This window comes from Haliotis rubra, unplaced genomic scaffold (genome assembly GCF_003918875.1).
Source record: "Haliotis rubra isolate DU_JTF1 unplaced genomic scaffold, ASM391887v1 Scf144, whole genome shotgun sequence".
Taxonomy (NCBI): domain Eukaryota; kingdom Metazoa; phylum Mollusca; class Gastropoda; order Lepetellida; family Haliotidae; genus Haliotis; species Haliotis rubra.
In genome coordinates, this window is record NW_025765381.1 from 119,787 (window position 1) to 140,856 (window position 21,070).

Below are 21,070 nucleotides of genomic sequence, written 5' to 3' on the forward strand. Positions count from 1 at the left end.
TACAAGGGGACATGGTTTGTATTTAGGGTTACAAGGGGACATGGTTTGTATTTAGGGTTACAAGGGGACATGGTTTGTATTTAGGGTTACAAAGGGGACATGGTTTGTATTTAGGGTTACAAGGGACATATTTGTATTTAGGGTTACAAAGGGGACATGGTGTGTATTTAGGGTTACAAGGGGCGTGTATTTAGGGTTACAAGGGGAGATGGTGTATATTTAGGGTTACAAGGGGACATGGTTTGTATTTAGGGTTACAAGGGGACACAGTGTGTATTTAGGGTTACAAGGGGACATGGTGTGTATTTAGGGTTACAAGGGGACATGGTGTGTATTTAGGGTTACAAAAGGGACATGGTGTGTATTTAGGGTTACAAAGGGACATGGTTTGTATTTAGGGTTACAAGGGGACATGGTATTGTATTTAGGGTTACAAGGGGACATGGTGTGTATTTAGGGTTACAAAGGGACATGGTGTGTATTTAGGGTTACAAAAGGGACATGGTTTGGATTTAGAGTTACAAGGAGACATTGTGTATATTTAGGGTTACAAGGGGACATGGTGTGTATTTAGGGTTACAAGGGGACATGGTGTGTATTTAGGGATACAAGGGGACATGATTTGTATTTAGGGTTACAAGGGGACATGATTTGTATTTAGGGTTACAAGGGGACATGGTTTGTATTTAGGGTTACAAGGGGACATGGTGTGTATTTAGGGTTACAAAGGGACATGGTGTGTATTTAGGGATACAAGGGACATGGTGTGTATTTAGGGATACAAGGGGACATGATTCGTATTTAGGGTTACAAAAAGGGGACATGGTGTGTATTTAGGGTTACAAAGGGGACATGGTGTGTGTATTTAGGGTTACAAAGGGGACATGGTTTGTGTATTTAGGGTTACAAGGGGACATGGTTTGTATTTAGGGTTACAAGGGGACATGGTGTGTATTTAGGGTTACAAGGGGACATGTGTATTTAGGGTTACAAGGGGACATGGTGTATATTTAGGGTTACAAGGGGACATGGTATGTATTTAGGGTTACAAGGGGACACAGTGTGTATTTAGGGTTACAAAGGGGACATGGTGTGTATTTAGGGTTACAAAGGGGACATGGTGTGTATTTAGGGTTACAAAAGGGACATGGTGTGTATTTAGGGTTACAAAGGGACATGGTTTGTATTTAGAGTTACAAGGGGACATGGTGTGTATTTAGGGTTACAAGGGGACATGGTGTGTATTCAGGGTTACAAGGGGACATGATGTGTATTCAGGGTTACAAGGGGACATGGTTTGTATTTAGGGTTACAAGGGGACATGGTGTGTATTTAGGGTTACAAGGGGACATGGTGTGTATTTAGGGTTACAAGGGGACATGATTTGTATTTAGAGTTACAAGAGGACATGGTGTATATTTAGGGTTACAAGGGGACATGGTTTGTATTTAGGGTTACAAGGGGACATGGTGTGTATTTAGGGTTACAAGGGGACATGTGTATTTAGGGTTACAAGGGGACATGGTGTATATTTAGGGTTACAAAGGGGACATGGTATGTATTTAGGGTTACAAGGGGACACAGTGTGTATTTAGGGTTACAAAGGGACATGGTGTGTATTTAGGGTTACAAAGGGGACATGGTGTGTATTTAGGGTTACAAAGGGACATGGTGTGTATTTAGGGTTACAAAGGGACATGGTGTGTATTTAGGGTTACAAAGGGACATGGTTTGTATTTAGAGTTACAAGGGGACATGGTGTGTATTTAGGGTTACAAAGGGGACATGGTGTGTATTTAGGGTTACAAAGGGACATGGTTTGGATTTAGGGTTACAAGGAGACATTGTGTATATTTAGGGTTACAAGGGGACATGGTGTGTATTTAGGGTTACAAAGGGACACGGATACAAGGGGACATGGTGTGTATTTAGGGATACAAAGGGGACATAGTGTGTATTTAGGGTTACAAAGGGGACATGATTTGTATTTAGGGTTACAAGGGGACATGGTTTGTATTTAGGGTTACAAGGGGACATGGTGTGTATTTAGGGTTACAAGGGGACATGGTTTGTATTTAGGGTTACAAAGGGACATGGTTTGTATTTAGGGTTACAAAGGGGACATAGTTTGTATTTAGGGTTACAAGGGGACATGGTTTGTATTTAGGGTTACAAAGGGGACATGGTGTGTATTTAGGGTTACAAGGGGACATGGTGTGTATTTAGGGTTACAAAGGGGACATGGTTTGTATTTAGGGTTACAAAGGGGACATGGTGTGTATTTAGGGTTACAAGGGGACATGGTGTGTATTTAGGGTTACAAGGGGACATGGTTTGTATTTAGGGTTACAAGGGGACATGGTGTGTATTTAGGGTTACAAGGGGACATGGTGTATTTAGGGTTACAAGGGGACATAGCGTATGTATGGTTACAAGGGGACATATTTAGGGTTACAAGGGGACATGGTGTATTTAGGGTTACAAAGGGGACATGGTGTGTATTTAGGGTTACAAGGGGACATGGTGTGGTGTGTATTTAGGGTTACAAAGGGGACATGGTGTGTATTTAGGGTTACAAAGGGACATGTTTAGGTGTGTATTTAGGGTTACAAATGGTGTGTACATAGGTGTACATGGTGTTACAAAGGGTTATTTATTTAGGGTTACAAAGGGGACATGGTGTGTATTTAGGGTTACAAGGGACATGGTTTGTATTTAGGGTTACAAGGGGACATGGTTTGTATTTAGGGTTACAAAGGGGACATGGTTTGTATTTAGGGTTACAAAGGGGACATGGTTTGTATTTAGGGTTACAAAGGGGACATGGTGTATATTTAGGGTTACAAAGGGGACATGGTTTGTATTTAGGGTTACAAGGGGACATGGTGTGTATTTAGGGTTACAAGGGGACATGGTTGTATTTAGGGTTACAAAGGGACATGGTGTGTATTTAGGGTTACAAGGGACATGGTTTGTATATTAGGGTTACAAGGGGACATGGTGTGTATTTAGGGTTACAAGGGGACATGGTGTGTATTTAGGGTTACAAGGGGACATGGTGTGTATTTAGGGTTACAAGGGGACATGGTTGTGTATTTAGGGTTACAAAGGGGACATGGTGTGTATTTAGGGTTACAAGGGGACATGGTTTGTATTTAGGGTTACAAGGGACATGGTGTGTATTTAGGGTTACAAAGGGGACATGGTGTGTATTTAGGGTTACAAAGGGACATGGTTTGTATTTAGGGTTACAAGGGGACATGGTGTGTATTTAGGGTTACAAAGGGGACATGGTGTATTTAGGGTTATTTAGGGTTACAAAAGGGACATGGTTTGTATTTAGGGTTACAAGGGGACATGGTTGTGTATTTAGGGTTACAAGGGGACATGGTGTGTATTTAGGGTTACAAAGGGGACATGGTGTGTATTTAGGGTTACAAAGGACAAGGGACATGGTATTTAGGGTTACAAGGGGACATGGTTTGTATTTAGGGTTACAAAGGGGACATGGTGTGTATTTAGGGTTACAAAGGGGACATGGTGTGTATTTAGGGTTACAAAGGGACATGGTGTGTATTTAGGGTTACAAGGGGACATGGTGTGTATTTAGGGTTACAAGGGGACATGGTGTGTATTTAGGGTTACAAGGGGACATGGTGTGTGTATTTAGGGTTACAAGGGGACATGGTGTGTATTTAGGGTTACAAAAGGGACATGGTTTGTATTTAGGGTTACAAGGGGACATGGTGTGTATTTAGGGTTACAAGGGGACATGGTGTGTATTTAGGGTTACAAGGGGACATGGTGTGTATTTAGGGTTACAAGGGGACATGGTTTGTATTTAGGGTTACAAGGGGACATAGTGTGTATTTAGGGTTACAAGGGACATGGTTTGTATTTAGGGTTACAAGGGGACATGGTGTGTATTTAGGGTTACAAAGGGACATGGTGTGTATTTAGGGTTACAAAGGGACATGGTTTGTATTTAGGGTTACAAGGGGACATGGTGTGTATTTAGGGTTACAAGGGGACATGGTTTGTATTTAGGGTTACAAGGGGACATGATGTGTATTTAGGGTTACAAGGGGACATGGTTTGTATTTAGGGTTACAAGGGGACATGGTGTGTATTTAGGGTTACAAGGGGACATGGTTTGTATTTAGGGTTACAAGGGGACATGGTGTGTATTTAGGGTTACAAGGGGACATGATTTGTATTTAGGGTTACAAGGGGACATGTGTTTTAGTATTTAGGGTTACAAATTTAGGGGACATGGGACATGTGTATTTAGGGTTACAAGGGGACATGGTGTGTATTTAGGGTTACAAGGGGACATGGTTTGTATTTAGGGATACAAGGGGACATTGTTTGTATTTAGGGTTACAAGGGGACATGTGTATTAAAGGTTACAAGGGGACATGGTTTGTATTTAGGGTTACAAGGGGACATGGTGTGTATTTAGGGTTACAAGGGGACATGGTGTGTATTTAGGGTTACAAGGGGACACAGTGTGTATTTAGGGTTACAAGGGGACATGGTGTGTGTTCAAGGTTGCAAGTGGGCATGGTGTGTATTCAGTGTTGCAAGGGGGCCTGGGGTGTATTCAGGGTTGCAAGGGGGCCTGGGGTGTATTCAGGGTTGCAAGGGGGCCTGGGGTGTATTCAGGGTTGCAATGGGGCCTGGGGTGTGTTCAGGGTTGCAATGGGGCATCTTCAGGATTGTATTCAGGGTTACAAGGGGGCATGGGGTGTGTTCAGTGTTGCAAGAGGGCATGGGGTGTATTCAGGGTTGCAAGGGGGCCTGGGGTGTGGGTTCAGGGGCCTGGGGTGTGTTCAGGGTTGCAATGGGGCATCTTCAGGATTGCGGGGGCATGGGGTGTGTTCAGTGTTGCAAGAGACATGGGGTGTGTTCAGGATTGCAAGGGGCACGGGGCAACTTCAGGATTGCAAGGGACATGGGGTGTGTATTTAGGGTTGCAAGAGGGCATGGGGTGTATTCAGGATTGCAGGGGGCACGGGGCATCTTCAGGATTGCAGGGGACATGGGGTGTATTCAGGGTTGCAAGGGGGCATGGGGTGTGTTCAGGGTTGCAAGGGGGCATGGGTTGTTTGGGGTTGCAAAAGGACTTGATGTGCTGATCCAAAATTGCAAGCAATTACTTCCACTTATCAGTGCACTACTCAACTGTGTGTGTTGTGGTGTGGTCATGGTCCGAGTAGGTGGCCCTTTCCCAGCTTGATTGTACTCGACCTGTATATGGTTACTTTCCAAAAAGTGTCCACTTGCCATCACTGTATTTTCAAAAGTCATTGAAAGAAGAACCAGTTATTTATATTTTGTTAAGCCTTGTGAAAAAAAGCATTTGAACACATCTCACTTACTCACCAAAGGTAACTAACCTGCTGTGTTCTGTTTCAGACCTATCAACTATCTGAGTATCAGCTGGTTTAAGGTGACAGATGACTCCAGGACTGAGATAGTACGTGAAGGGAGGTACCTGCTCAGTCCATTCAAGCGAGTTTTGACTATAAAGTCACCCATGAATACTGACACTGGAGTGTATGAGTGCGAGGGCAAACTGTCCATTCCTGGTGGTCCTCAGTATCCCAGTGTTACCAAGAGGGTGAACGTCACCATCAGAGGTAGGCTGACAGATGTGTATTTGCTTATTAGCCATTGAGCTAGTGATACAGATTAGGTGCCTATTGCCCCAAACTAAAGCAAGTATAATGCTGATTAAATAAGTCTGATGCACGAGAATACATCACTATACAGCAATGAACATGAATCAGTGTTCATGCTCCAATATATTTCGGGTTGGTGGGTTAGCCTAGTGGTTAAAGCATTTGCTTGTCACGCCGAAGGTCCGGGTTCGATTCCCCACATTGGTACACATTTCTGGTGTCCCCACCGTGATATTGCTGGAATATTGCTATCAGTCTCTCAGTATGTCATGGATGTTTTATCTCCTTTCCTTGAGGATTTCGTTCCTGCTGTTGTACAGCTTAGTATTTGTTGCAGAGCGTCCCCTCATCACCCCGCCACTGCCAACAACACTGGACAAGGACTTCAGTGAGACGGTGGAGCTGGTCTGTGAGGCTGTGGGACAACCTGCTCCCAGTTTCACATGGTACTACAATGGCAGACAGATCAAACTACTTGGCAATCCAAGGTACCAAATAAAACACATTGAATCAGCAAGCTGAACTAGTTTCAGAACTGTTTTACTGATTATTTTAGTCAATGAACTTATTGATGACATGATTGATTTACAGTAATTTCATAAACAGAACTATGTGTGTATTACCCTATAAAGTACATTACAAATATATGAAAAACAATTTCCATTTTATTGACTTAAATATGACTAAGGTGACAGCAAATGTCCAGCTTATACAATTTCTGAGTGTCCTTTACGTAATGCTGTTCATTTCCTGTGTTAGTGTTCCGTATGAACTTGACAACGTCTGTCAACTAATTTGTCCACAGATACAGTGACTTTGGCAATGGAACTCTGGTAATTGAAAGAATCGACCTACCAGACAGTGGAGTATTTCAGTGTATAGCAAGGAATGGAGCAGGGGAGGTATCGGCATCAACATGGCTTAAAGTAAACAGTACGTATTGTGCAGCACTCCGATCACAGAACTCACAAACTGCAGTCTCTGAAATGTAACTAAGTGTTTGTTGTTTACAAATACATCTGGCAATAATATTCCTGAGTACAAGGTTGTAATGAAATGAGATTATAAATATATACTTAAAGGTCACATGCAACCAAAACATCAAACATAATTAAAACACAATTATCACTTATTCATGACATATAATATACATTGCTGATTATGAAAAAATATAAACAAAATTATAAGTGTACAATCGCAAATCAAAAGTGCAATATTTTGTACTTGGGTTTACTTCCCTCGAAACGAAGCAGCCGGGATACCGAACCCAGTCAGAGCGGGTGGGTGTGCACTGAAGTGTAACGGCTGGTTCATTTGCTGATGCCCTCATGGCTCACTGTGTGTGTGTATACAGTGAAGCCTCGTTAATCCGGACGGTAGCGTTTCTCAGTAAATTCGTCCGGATTGCGAATAGTCCGGACTACTGAATCAAGACCCAAGTTGCTTCCCTAACTATTACAAAAACGACACGAATCTGGATAAAACAAATAAGCATTTAATGTAAAGCTTAATTCATCACATCAGTAATTTTACCGAGTGACATCCGCATGTTGATCCGACGTGTCTGATCACGTCCTTCTTCAGCACAGGTGAGGTAATGTCTAACAAGCGATCTATTGTAGTATGCCTTGAATGTCCGAATTATTCCTGCATCCATCGGTTGTGTATGAGACGTTGTATTTGGTCACATTTTGCAAAGTTAGCGAAGCACACTTGTGACTTGCAGCATTGTCGTAAAGCAAAATCACTTTAAGTCCACGTGACCGCATCTGTATGTCTGCCTTTGTATTGTGGTGTCAATCAAAGTGTAAATGTACAGCATCTTCAGTCGGGAGCTTTTAATGTCTAATTAAAACAACAACCCAGTTAGCCAGTTAATCACCTACTCACCCCCGACATAGTTAACGAGCTTAGCAGCAGTTAATCCAGTTACAGGGGAGTGAGTACAGCTAACAGAACAGCCAGGCGAGGGGCTAGAGGTACTAATTAGTGGCTTGTTACAACAGGGGGCTAGGGGGGTGGAGTCGTTAGGAGAGCAGCGCAGCATAGCTGTTGTGAATCGTTTGAACTCTGATTTCGCGTGTTGTTTTTCAGCGCTTTATTTTTCAAATTTATAAGTTGAATTTGCATTTTTGATGATTTGTTTTGGTAAGTCCCTACTGAAAGGTATCAGAATCTGCAAAGTTGTGTTTTACGTTACATGTGACCTTTAAGTGAATTAAAAGACAGCAATGAAGTCTAGTTTTTTCTCAGTGTCGGAATCCCCATCACCCTGGGGGTTCTTTTCAATATAAATGGAATTATTTGTTTCTTTCAAAATTATATATATTCAGAGACAGGGTGTTTGTTTAGCCTGTCACCTATACTGACCATATAGTTCACAGTAAATGTCATGATTTATGGGAAGTCAACGTGCACTGAATAATTGATAACTGGTCATACAAAACCTTATCAAACTAGTTTTCCTACTGAAATTTTAGTTAATTTGTTGTCAATAGAAATTTGTCTTCATAAAAATTCATTTGACAGAGAAAATCCTCTAAATAAGCTAAGATCATCTGAGTCACTGTTTATCTGACATCAAGTATAACATATTCATTGTAAGTGACTGACAGGTGATAGGTGTCTATCACCTAATGTATCCTAAGATATTCTCTGTGAGAGACATTAGTTCTGTTTGATGTCTCTGATGCTGACTACTTAAGTTTTATCAAAATGCTTGTCCATACATATTTGAGATAAACATGGCAGTATTTTCAAAACAGAATCATTTGCTAAATCATTAATGAAGTAATTTGTTTTATTATCTTGATTAGTGAGCAATGTTTGGTATGGGCTTGTATGTATTGTTTAGTTGTTCCTGTAGTGATAGCCCCACATGGGTACAATGAGTGAAGTCCATTTCTGGTGTCCCCCGCCGTGATATTGCTGGAATATTGCTAAAAGCGGCGTAAAACCAAACTCAGTCAGCTGTAGTGATAGCAACATGCTGTTTGATGATGTGTTGGGTTTTGAAGAATATACTACTTTATCAATGGAAATATTGGAATGTTCTGTACATGAAGTCATAATTAATCATGACTACATTTATTTCAATTTTAGTTTTATGCTTTACAAGTAAAGATATTCTGTCCAAATAAACATTATGAGCTAACTTTTAAATGAAGAACTAGGCGTAAACACAGTCATGATAATGTGCCAGTAGATTTGATTATGGTACTGCTAACTTTGTATATTTAAGCAACAGCTAAGCCATTAAACAAAAAGTGTTCACTATATCAATTGTTTGTATCATGAAATTATCATTTGCTTCTCTTGTTTGAGTCATAATGGCAGTTGTTGAAAGGGTTCCTTTATGAGACAAGAAGTTGTGTTTAATATAGTACTATAATGTATATAGATGACCTGTTGTCATTTTCTATAATGGGGTGGTGGGATAGCCTAGTGGTTAAGGCGTTCACTCGTCATGCCGAAGACCCCGGTTCGATTCCCCACATGGGCACAATGTGTGAAGCCCATCTCTGGTTATTGATAGTTTACACAATAGTAGCAATGCTGTGGTGCATATATGAAACGAAACGCAAGATTACTGATACTCCATTAAGTTCCATTCAGTACTCTAAATGTACTCTTAAGGTTTTCCAGTACTCCTTTATTGAAAAAATAAGGAGTACGTACTCCTGATGTTGAAAATTATCTGGAGCCCTGTCATACCAGGTTTAAGTTTAAACTTCCTGTTTGATTGATCAGAAATATATGGAAAACCGTGGTTACACTAACAGGATGTAGAAAACAACAAACAGTATGTACGATATTTGTTTGTGGTACCATGCTTGTCTCCTGAGTTCCTGTGCAATTTTTCCAGGTTGTATTTTTCTGTGGCATCCGTAGTGGATTTTGTAACTTTGTTTATAAATGATAACTATCCTATAACTGTTGATATCAGATTGGTTGTGCATTACCTTTACATGCCTTTGAAAACATACAGGTTGCAGGTTGCTTTAATGTTTTCTTTTTCTGTCTATTTCTTTGATAACGTTTTGGGACTAATGACAACTTGGCAGCAGTAACATGACTGCCATCCTCTTCAGACCAAGATTCACGTAAAACACACCCCTTGTTATATGAAGGTCTAATACAGAATTTTGTCTAAGTAGATGAAGTTTCCCATAGTTGTGTACAATGTAAATAGATATAAATGTACTGATCTTATAACGATGTGTATTTTTAAGACACACAATTTAGTGAAACATTTGGAACAAATTTACAATGAGATAAAGATCATTGTAGTCCATTCAGAGCTGTCCTTTCTTATCAGGGTGTAGTTACATGCTAGATGCTAGTGCTACATGTAGCCCTGATGGTTTATGACAGACTGCTTGGGAGGGCCTTCTTGGTGGCTTAAACTCCTTGAGGTATTTTTCCCTTAAAATGATAAGTTTTGATTAAAGAAATTTATGAAATATTCTGAAAAGAAAGAGAATATTTTTGTGAAAATGGTTTCCAGATATTCTTTTATCCTTGAGTAACTACTCTGGCATATGTTTTGCCAATTCTTATGGTAAAAACCATCATATTGCTGAAATCTTGCTGAGTGTGGCATTGCAGAAACTAAACAAAACAGTCCTTGTTAAGTTTCCCACTGGCAATGGTACTCAATGATAGTTGATCAGATAAGAGTATTTCATTAAGGAGCAGTAATAGTGGTTGTGGGACAAAATATATGGCAGTACCTGGTCTTATGGCCACAAGTTTTAAATATTTAGGTTCAGGGATCCACTGACTTTGGCTACCTTGTAACATGCATTAACAAAATGGCTTGTGTGTTTGTGTGTAGGTTCTCCGCCAAGGTTTGTGACCTCTCCGCAGGATCTGACTGTAGTGGAAACCAATGAAGCCCGGTTCCCATGTGGGGTGACTGGAGCTCCCCAACCTGTCATCACTTGGAAGAAAGGTAGCGATGTCTCTACATGTATATTACTTTGATTGTACTCTGTGGCTGTTTGAAGGACATGCTTATGTATTATGGCCCTGTGTATTTTTTTTCTGTTTATTTGTGTATGACAGTTATTGTTCAGCTAAAGCTGTAGAGGCAGACAGTTTTCTTACTGTAACTTTTGACAGGTTCAGAATGACAACAGTTGTCCCCCTTTTTAGAGATACTCCTATACGTGGATTCTGATACATTTGATCTCTTTTTCCTATCCTTTTCCTAAGTAAATGACCCCCCTACCTGTCATGTACAAGGTCAGTGCCCCCCCCCCATTTTAAGCATAACATCTTAATACTTTCATGTACACTGTACAAACTGATGACCCACCCTACTTCCCCAGAACAAAATGGGTGATCCTCCCTTAAAATCATCATCACACCCGGCCCCCCAGCCATTAGTTATGAACAGTCCCTTACTTTGATGAATGGGGCCCTGATTGGGTGTAATCATGATATGGCAGCCTTGTGTTCCACATGCAGTGATCCCCTATTTTGAAATATCAATGGTTGACTTAAATGCAGTTGTTGCTTTACAAAACTTTCTTATGTAAGTATAGGCTACGTCCTCTCCCATTTGGCTGTGACACTTGTTAAATACTGCAGTGGAAATTCTGTTGAGAACAGGCCTCCAGCTTCTTATGATGGTCATAAGAGGTGGCTTATAATTAATGGATAAGGTGGTACGACTCAGTGACTTAACTAATAATGTGTTTTTGTACTCCCGACAGCGTGTGTTGATGCTGATGGATTATGTGGTCCAGATTCAATCATGTGGCTGGGAGAGCATGGCGTTAAACAAACTAAACATGCTAAATGCCACTGTGTGTTAACATCTGGTTCACAACATTATTATATGTCTTGTTTTCCTCTTGTCTTGTCAGTGACATCGAGTGGTGAAGAGACAATCTCGAGTGGTGGTCGCTTCCAGATCCTGGACAGTGGCTTGCTCATAGCTACGACCAGGAAATCAGACTCTGGTGTCTACCGATGTATTGCCACCAACATCCGTGGTAATGCCTCTGAAGAGGCCACCTTGCAAGTCATCAGTATGTATTTGTTGCTATGTGTAATTTGATCCTTGTAATGACTTTAGAGTCAATCAACTAGAAGTGCTTATCTGTCATGTCTAGACATTTTAATTAGCAGCAATTTCACACATAGTGTCGATTGAAGTAGGGTAACCATTTATTGCAAGGTGACACTGGTCATAAAATGGTTTTAAATGAGTTTGAATGCCCATTGATCTGAGTTTACTGCCCATTTAAAGGAATATTGACAGCCTCTTGCCTTGGAAAGATTACAGAAAATCAATGTTTGGAAAATTGGAATATTCGTTTACAAATCCATCAAAAGTCCCTTGAGATATGTTTTTTGTGTTCAGCATGGAATGAGGTCTGTCTATAAATACTGACAAAACATGAAGTTTACATATGGAGAATGTTTAATTTTCAATTTTTATCCCAATAGTTGACATTTGGAAGGAAAACTGTGAAATATTTACCAGTGTTAAAGCACACTGACACACCTTTATATCAATTGAACACCTTGTGTTTTCAGTCAAGACACAGATAGTGCGGCCACCACAGAATATTACTGCCATCTTGAGTACCAGCGCCACCTTGGAGTGTGGTGTCACCCGAGATGAGAACGTCCAGGTCACATGGAAATGGTTCTTCTACAAGAAGCCGGATTATGTGGAACAGCCAATCAGCAACGGAGGTCGGCATCTCATCACACCACAGGGCAGTCTCATCATCAGTGGAGTTGCTGGACAGGACATTGGTCGCTACAAGTGTCAGGTCATCTCTCCAGGGGGCAATGACAGCAGGGTAGCAACACTCATGGTGGTTGGTGAGTTGGATTCCAGGTTGTCCAGCTGATTCGTGTGAAAGAATGTAATGTGGGAATAAAATTGTGAAAGATGGATGTAAATTGTGAATATTCTGATGATGAATAAAATATGAGATTGTAACTGTGAAAAATTGGATGTAAAATGTGAAAGATGTAAATTGGGAATATTCTGAAGATTGATATAAATTGTGAAGGATGTTGGTGAAATGTAAAAGATAGTTTGACATTTGGATGTGAAATGCGACTGCTTGATGTGATGAATGTATTCGAAGTGTCAAAAAAAGAGGCTAAATGGGACAGAGGGATATGTAACAATCTTTTAGTTTCAGTGCTGGATGATGCCAGATTATGATGTATGATGACTTTTCATGATTCTTAGCACTTCAAAAAACATGTTGATTCAGTGTTTGTTTGAAACTCTTCAATTGTTATTATCTCTTAACATTTGCTAGAGCTATCATGAATTTCTCTCTCCCCAGAACTTCCCCGTCGCCCAGTAGTTGTCTCTGTTGCGTTGCATGCGACCAAACCAAACACCGTCACCATCCAATGGCGACCAGCGTTTGATGGTAACAGCCCCATACAGCGGTATATCATCAGCTACAGAGATGAAGTCCAACGTGAGTCAAAGCCATTGCTGTTTCATCATGTTTGTCTACTGTCGAAAGTTTAGTCATGTCATGTCAAACTGTATTTGAGGAAAAATTACATCCAAATCATTAACACAACAGTTTACAGAAGTGATGGTTGTACATGAATATTCAAGTGGAAAGACGGTTGTTAGTTACAATGTTGTACATCAGCTGTTCCACAGCTGACCTCTGATATGCCTTGCCAAAGTCTGATCACACTGTCAGGAATATGGCTACCTTGAACTTGACGATATGCTTAATTACAACTTTAAAATTTTGCTGGCATTGTCTTTGTGTTGAATCTCCTGCTCACATAATGGCTTTATTGTCTTTTTGCTAATTTAGCAAATTTAGCTTTCTATCACCTATCAATAATAGTAATATAATAAATACTAATTAATATGACTTTAGTATAAATCATTTCATTTCGTGTTCAGCTGGTAGCAATGAGAATTCCAGATGGGTGGTGTACCCAGTCAACATCCCTCCTGACAGAACGAGTCAAGACGTATCAGGTCTTCAGGCTGCCAGATACTACAAGTTCAGGATCAGTGCAGTCAACAGTGTTGGGGAGGGCAACTCCAGTCAGCCCAAACCGGATCAAGCTCTACAGATGCCACCACAACGTAAGATGATCATCATGTTTGATGGGTCACAAATGGATTCCCCATTACCCCATGTTTGTGATTGCAGTGTTAATGGCTGTGTGACAGTTTATTCATGGTATTTTGAAATGAAGATAAATTTCCTTTAGGATTGCTTGGTAAGATCACCATCATTGTCAGTGGCTTCAAAGTAACAGACACCACTGAATCTAAGAACTGGGTCTGACAGTCACAGTAGGGATAGAAATACTTTTTGTTCTAAGTGTGTCTTAGGGCACAAGACAAATATTTTAGATGTGCCTTTCAGAAATCAAGTGTGCCCACATGATTTTAGAATAAATAACTGTAGCAGTGATGATGATCTTTTGAAATTTATTGTTAGTAAAAAACAAATGTAACCTGTTTTCTGTTATCACTGATATGTTTTCTGTTTAAGATGGCTTTCGCTTCATATATTCTGCTTTACGAACACCTTACAGCTAAAATTTTTGTGACATGTTCACTTGTTCAAAATATGTAGCATACACAATTTCCTCTTCAATAACCGAACTATAACTACTCCAATCACTCTAAATGGAAAAACAACCAGATTTCTTGACATCATCCATCATAATTCCAGCGATTTCCTGGGTGATAACGTCAATAAATGTTTTTGCTTGTTTTTCATTTGCGTAAGTGTTTTGTTTTGGGGATTACATGACTAAACGTGAGTTATGTCTCTTAAAAATTAGGCGTGCCATAAGGGCACCGAGAACATTTTTTATCCGTGCCATTTCAATATTTACCGTGCCATGGCACACTAATATATGGGGAATTTCGAACCCTGCACAGTCTATTATCTAGATTATTGTGTGCCATTTACCCTGATAACATTAATTGTGGGTGTTGGTGGGAACCACATATTTGTATTGGTGTAACAGAACTATTGCTTGCTTGTTTTACTCACTTATGTTTATTTATTTCTCAGCACCAAGTTCTCCACCTAAAAACTTCTACTGCTCCCCACGTCCAGGCAGAGCCATATTAGTCCAGTGGCAGCCTCCAGATGATAGTACATGGAATGGCGACCTCCTTGGTTACACCATCAGTTACAAGATTGCCAACTACCCCGACACTGCACTCCAGTTCCGTAATAAGACTGGACAAAGCAGCACGCAGTACCTCTTGGATAACTTGGTATACTACAGTCAATATGAGGTGAAGATAGCTGCTTTCAACATCAAAGGCACAGGCAACTACAGCAATGCATTCCTGGTCTGGACAGTAGAAGGCCAGCCTACAGCTCCACCAACAAATGTAACTTTGACTTCCCCCAACTCTACCACACTCCGAGTCACCTGGCTACCACCAGATCCTTCCCAGATAAATGGAGTCAATCTGGGCTATACTATTGTGCTGAGACAAAAAAACCATCACACAGACAGAGCAGGGAGTGTTTGTTCCATCTGACCCAAATAACCTGTACGATACTCAGGAAAAGCTGATCCTGAATCTGAGGAAGTACACAGAGTATGTGGCAACTATCGTTTGCAGGACAACAGCCGGGCCTGGGCCCGCAAGTCCTTCAAAAACGACAAGAACACAGGAGGATGGTGAGTGCTACCTGCAAGGTATTCTGATGTTGTCCTCTAGGGACCATGACTCAGATGTCTAATGCGTGTTAATTCGCAAAACACTGGAAATATTGATCATGGCCATATGGTATCTGTTGTGAGTGTCCGGGTCATTACACACATGATCCCGGAAACTCTCTGGGACAATTCTTGTATGGGTTTGGACCATTCCTCTTCTGGCACCTTGCTGAAAATGTGTCAGTTCAGTTTCTCTCACACAATCAACTATGGATTTGTTTCGCGCCCTGCAGATATTTCAGTAAATGGTCCTGCTAGCTGGGTACAATATCTCTGACCATATTTATCTCAGACTCTTGAATCTGCATATAAAGGCCAATTCTTGTTCAGAAGAGGTCCTCCTTGGGGAAACAATACTGTATGTCTCCAAGTCATTGTTGCAGCTGTTTATCATTGTTGCAGGAATATCTGTTATGCTGCAGTCACTTAACATCTTACAGCAGGAATCAGTAAAACAAAAGCTCTGTGTTTTCACTTCAGTTCCTGGAGAAGTTGGTGACCTGAGATTCGATAACATTCAAGACACCACATTACGTGTGTCATGGACAGTGCCAGGGGAGGTGAATGGAGTCCTTCAAGGTGAGATGTAGCATCTGTTGTAAGCCTACCAGGTTTTAGTTTCACAAAGCAATTCCAGCACTGTAAGCCTATGTTAATGTATGGGGGTTAAGATGACCTGTAATAGCTTTGTGTAATGGGACCCTGTTCATTGCGTTGCTGTGAATGGAATCCTTCACAAGTGACATGTAGTATCAATTGTTATCCTACCTGTTCATTGCATTGCAATATAGGCGAATGGAATCCTTCACAAGTGACATGTAGTATCAATTGTTATCCTACCTGTTCATTGGGTTGCCTTGTAAGGTGGGACAACTCAACATAAATGACTCTAAAATGAACAATATTTCCAAGTGTAGCATTTCACTAGCCGAAACCTGGCACTTGACAATGTTTTTCTTGAAGATTTCCATGGTATGATATTGACACTTATTGTCTCAGCTTACTAGAGAGAATATTTATTACCAGACTTGGGCTGAGGAGTTAGCAATGTGAACTCTATCAAGTGAGATGTTGTTGTCTCTCATTTATGATGTTAACAGAAATAGTTTAAGAATTTGGCTCTCACTTTAAATGTTGACATAAAATAAACTCTTTCACTTTTAATGTTGACAATATGATCTTTCTCCCTTGAAATGTTGACAATATGACCCTTCTCACTTAAAGTGTTGACAATATGACCGGTCACTTGAAATGGTGACAATATTACTCCTTTCACTTGAAATGGTGACAATATGACCATTCTCACTTGAAATATTGACAATATGACCGCTCACTTGAAATGTTGACAATATGACCTTTCTCACTTAAAGTGTTGACAATATGACCGGACACTTAAAATTTTGACAGAGTGAACTTACTTATGATGTTGACGATATTTTTGTTATGACTTTCAGGATATAAATTGTGGTATGAGAAGAAGAACCAGACATCCACTCGAATTGAAATAGATCTGATATCCAGCCTGACGTCGTACACCATCCAGCGCCTCATGCCGACAACCACATACCACATCTCGGTTGCTGCCTTGACTAGGAAGGGGATGGGACCACTTTCCTCAGCAGACATCGATTCTGGTGTACCTCCAGGTAATCCTTGTCACAGGTGTTAATCCACAATATTTAAATTGGCTGAAGGACACATGCCAGGCAGTCAGAGGTTTAAATCCTACGTGAGCCCCATTACTAATAGAATATTGGCTTGTAAGCAAAATACCTACAGTCATATATGTTTCATGAAGTTTATCACAGTTGTTAGTTTGGAATTCCTCACATGTTGAACTGCTATGCATGCTGTGATAAAACTTCAAAATAATATATTCCCCATAACATATCAGGGCTTGATTTAGGACCTTGATATAACCTGCATCAGGTGCATGTTGACATGAAACCCTTGCCCTACCAGACAAAACCTGGTTGTATCCAGTTCCCATAAATTTATCAGAGAATTGCCGAGGCCTACCCCAGTCAACTTTCAGTGACTAATGAAGATACAATACAATAAGTAATCCACCCTTTTGACAATTAAAGCACTAAAAAGCATAACAATTTCCCTCGATACAGAGTGCGGGCCCTGGAGGCGGACAGGGCTTAGAGATGTCACCTCTGGGCTGGCGAATGTGCAGGGGGATTGAAAGAACTTAGGGGGCACAGCAGGTCACGTATTGAGTGTGTTAAAAGATCAGTGTTGTGTGGAGAAGTCAGACACATGGTTCAAATGCACTCTGGGCATGGAGAAGGCTACCAACAACGCAGCCCAGGTGCTGGCCACGGTCAGCATAGGCCATCTCCCACTGTGGAAAGCGAGTCGCCCGACTTCACCGGGCAAGTTGAAACATTGATGAATAATCAAGTCTATATAAATAAAATATCAGATCTCGGATGAGTTGGTCAGGATATTTGATACTGCAAGTACAGTTCTTATGTGGCAGTCTGATCAATACCAGTGACTGTGAATTGCTGCAAAACTGCTGATGTGGCCTTAAACAGTATTCACTGTCCCAAGTTTCAGTGGCAATGATCATATAATGCATAATGAATAGATCACGATCAGCATATTATAACATGATTCAGCGGTCAACTTCAGTGACTAATGAAGATACAATACAATAAGTAATCCACCCTTTTGACAATTAAAGCACTAAAAAGCATAACAATTTACACAGGGCTTAGAGATGTAGCAGGGTTGAAAGAACTTAGACGTATTGAGTGTGTTAAAAGATCAGTGTTGTGTGGAGAAGTCAGACACATGGTTCAAATGCACTCTGGGCATGGATGGAGTGCTGGTTGCATTTTTCATTACAGGTTGCAGTGGTGCACCAATTAGATAGCCAAATTGAGCCCTACTTACACTTGTCGTAAGAGTCGACTATGATGTTAGTCAGGCTTAAGGAAATGACTGATTATGCTGATTCAAGTGATGTGAATGTTTTTATCTAGGCTCAATTTGTGAAAGAGCATAGTTTTTCAGTCATAAATATAATAAATCTGATTGCTCCAAGGTTATTATTTTTCCTTATTAGAGACATATGATCCTACTATTTCCAGAGCTGCCGACGGCCCCATATAACCTGGGGATCACCAACATGCAGGCCCGGTCAGTGTTGCTGCAGTATCTGCCTGGCTCCAACGGCAAGACCTCTATAACCCTGTGGATTGTGGAAGCTCGTGTAGGAACCAACACTACATGGACGGTGATTTACACACGGAATGATCCAGATGCTCGTGAGATTCTGGTGCAGAACTTGCGCCCTTACACGCAGTATAGACTGCGGTTGATCGCAGAGAATATAGTTGGCAGGAGCAATGCCAGCTTACCCTCAAGGATGTTCGAGACGATGCAGGATGCTCCTGGTGGTCCTCCTGGGAATGTCACAGTCAGGGCCTTGAATTCTACAGCCTTCAGGATCAGCTGGATTGTAAGTTTGTAATTCAAATGCATTAGCATGGTAGTATGGTAGTTGAATTAGTGATATGGACCCTTGTGTAATGTGGAACACCCATTCTTGGTATCTACAAGTGTGATATAGCTGGAACTATAATGGAAGATGATTACTTTTAGAGAACTGGCTTTGTAAAAGATTCTGAAACACTTTCTGCCAATGTTTTCTGATTAACTCTTGCATTTAAGAAAAAGAAAGCCATTTGTTATCAAATATAAATTCATGAACAAAGATAATTCAGCACCTCTGTATTTGTACAGCCTCTTCCTAGCAAGGACTGGAATGGAGAGCCCCAGGGCTACAAGTTGTACTATAGGATGAAAGCCATTGACCCAACAGCCGACTTTGTGGTGCTGCCGCTGGAGAATGGCATGAACATGGAGAGCTTTATCCTGGGTCACCTGGAGGAGTGGGTGGAGTATGAAGTCAAAATGACCTCTTACAACGACGTTGGAGTCAGCAGCTATAGTCCTGTGACCAGAGAGAGGACGAGAGAGTCAGGTCAGTGACTACAGCACCTAGCGGTCCTATGTTTAAATTCTGGGGAAGGAGAGATCACGCTTACCCAGTGCTTAATCTCGGACTTGACTTGATATAAGAGCTGACTCATTGATGCTTACGCCGTCTGGCACTTATGAAATAACCAAAATATTGCTGATCGCTGTGTCACACTCTTTGAAATTGTCCATAGCACATTATTTCCAGAAGTTCTGTTAAATATGTAAAATGGACTGCTAGTACCAGTGTAGGTAAGTTTGTTGCCCCAGGTTTAATAAACTCTGGATGTTGTATTGAAAGGCACTATGGATTCCATAACAACTGTCAAATACCTGAGTAGTTCTCCAGTACCCTGTTTCTGTTATTAGCTTGTGAGTTGGAGCCAGGCTCTCTGACTAAAAGTGTGTTGTCATACCCTCATGACCTGGGATGCTGCTACCGTAGTTCTGTCAGTTACTGGTTTGTCAAACTTGATTATAGACAGGCAGCCTTGACAACAGCATTGTTGACTGTAAATATCTAGCACACAAAACAGTATCCCAGTGCCATTCTATTTATGTGTCACTAAGTCCCATGTGTATAACTGATACTGGTTGTGTGCTTGTAGTTCCGAGTGCTAGTCCGAGCAGTGTGAAAGCCGTAGCCAAGTCTTCCACCAGCATCAACATCACCTGGGGACCGGTGCCCCTGCTACAGCAGAACGGCATGATACTGGGATATAAGGTGAATCTTAACCAGCATTTCATGCAGCAAAGCCTGGCCAGTTATGTCTTAATCATTTTCATGGTCAATATGCTAGGCTGGTGGAAGCAACAATAAATTGCTCAAGATTGAGATTGAGCTTTTCTACAAACATGCCTTTTGAAGAGGAAGTTCTGGAAGAATCATGTTTAAACATTTTTCGGATTGTTATCTTTTCAATGAAACGTAGCCATTCCTTCTCTTTACCATGCATTCAGTTTAGAAAAATAAGGTACTTTCAAACATTTCGTCTATGTACTAGTGTCATGGTTTTTTAAGAATATTCATTTTAGTCTAGCCATCATTAGATTCCGATAAGGAATGATAAAAAAATGTGGAAAGGGAGCATATCTGATAAAATGAAATTCAATCTTGAATGTTGTGTAGTTGGCACCCAGTTCATCATGTATTGTGTGTTCCAGATCAAGTACTCTGCTCCAACAGAAGGGATAGATGCCAAGTTTGAGGTGGTGGACCATAATGAAACCACACACTTTCTCCTCAGAAACCTGCGCAAGTTTGTTCTCTACCAAATTCAGGTATTAGCTTACACAAGGATGGGCGATGGTGTGCTCAGCAATGTGGAAACTGACAAGACCCATGAAGATAGTGAGTACATTTTGACCTTTCTTTTAACGATTAAAGTGAACGTTTTTGGTGAAGGTAGAGATTATTCACCATTTTGACTTTCTTGTTTTCACATTAAGCTGGGGAAATGGGAGGCCCTGTGGTATGGCTACACCAATTTACAGTGCAGAGTTACATCCCTTTGCTGTAGGAGAACCCTCTGCTTGTGGGTTTGAAGCCCTGACTCACCTTGATTATAATCCATCAAATGGTAAAAGTCTAGGATCTGCCATGCTTTGGGATTTCCTCCCAAACTAAGATGACCATATGCTTATTGTGGCATTACAAGCATATTACTCATTCACTTTAC

At 40.9% G+C, this 21,070-nt stretch overlaps 1 protein-coding gene across 1 annotated transcript in view; it reads left to right on the plus strand.

Moving 5' to 3' along the window:
* Positions 1–21,070, plus strand: part of LOC124269320 (protein sidekick-2-like) — a 75,659-nt gene that overhangs the window by 26,923 nt on the left and 27,666 nt on the right. Inside the window, 16 exon segments of the mRNA XM_046704332.1 lie at positions 5,419–5,642; positions 6,022–6,172; positions 6,490–6,617; positions 10,522–10,638; positions 11,558–11,722; positions 12,234–12,527; positions 13,007–13,147; positions 13,597–13,785; positions 14,732–15,177; positions 15,179–15,356; positions 15,876–15,974; positions 16,850–17,041; positions 18,500–18,870; positions 19,155–19,395; positions 20,000–20,115; positions 20,556–20,742. Of these exon segments, the coding sequence (XP_046560288.1) occupies positions 5,419–5,642; positions 6,022–6,172; positions 6,490–6,617; positions 10,522–10,638; positions 11,558–11,722; positions 12,234–12,527; positions 13,007–13,147; positions 13,597–13,785; positions 14,732–15,177; positions 15,179–15,356; positions 15,876–15,974; positions 16,850–17,041; positions 18,500–18,870; positions 19,155–19,395; positions 20,000–20,115; positions 20,556–20,742 (3,239 nt within the window).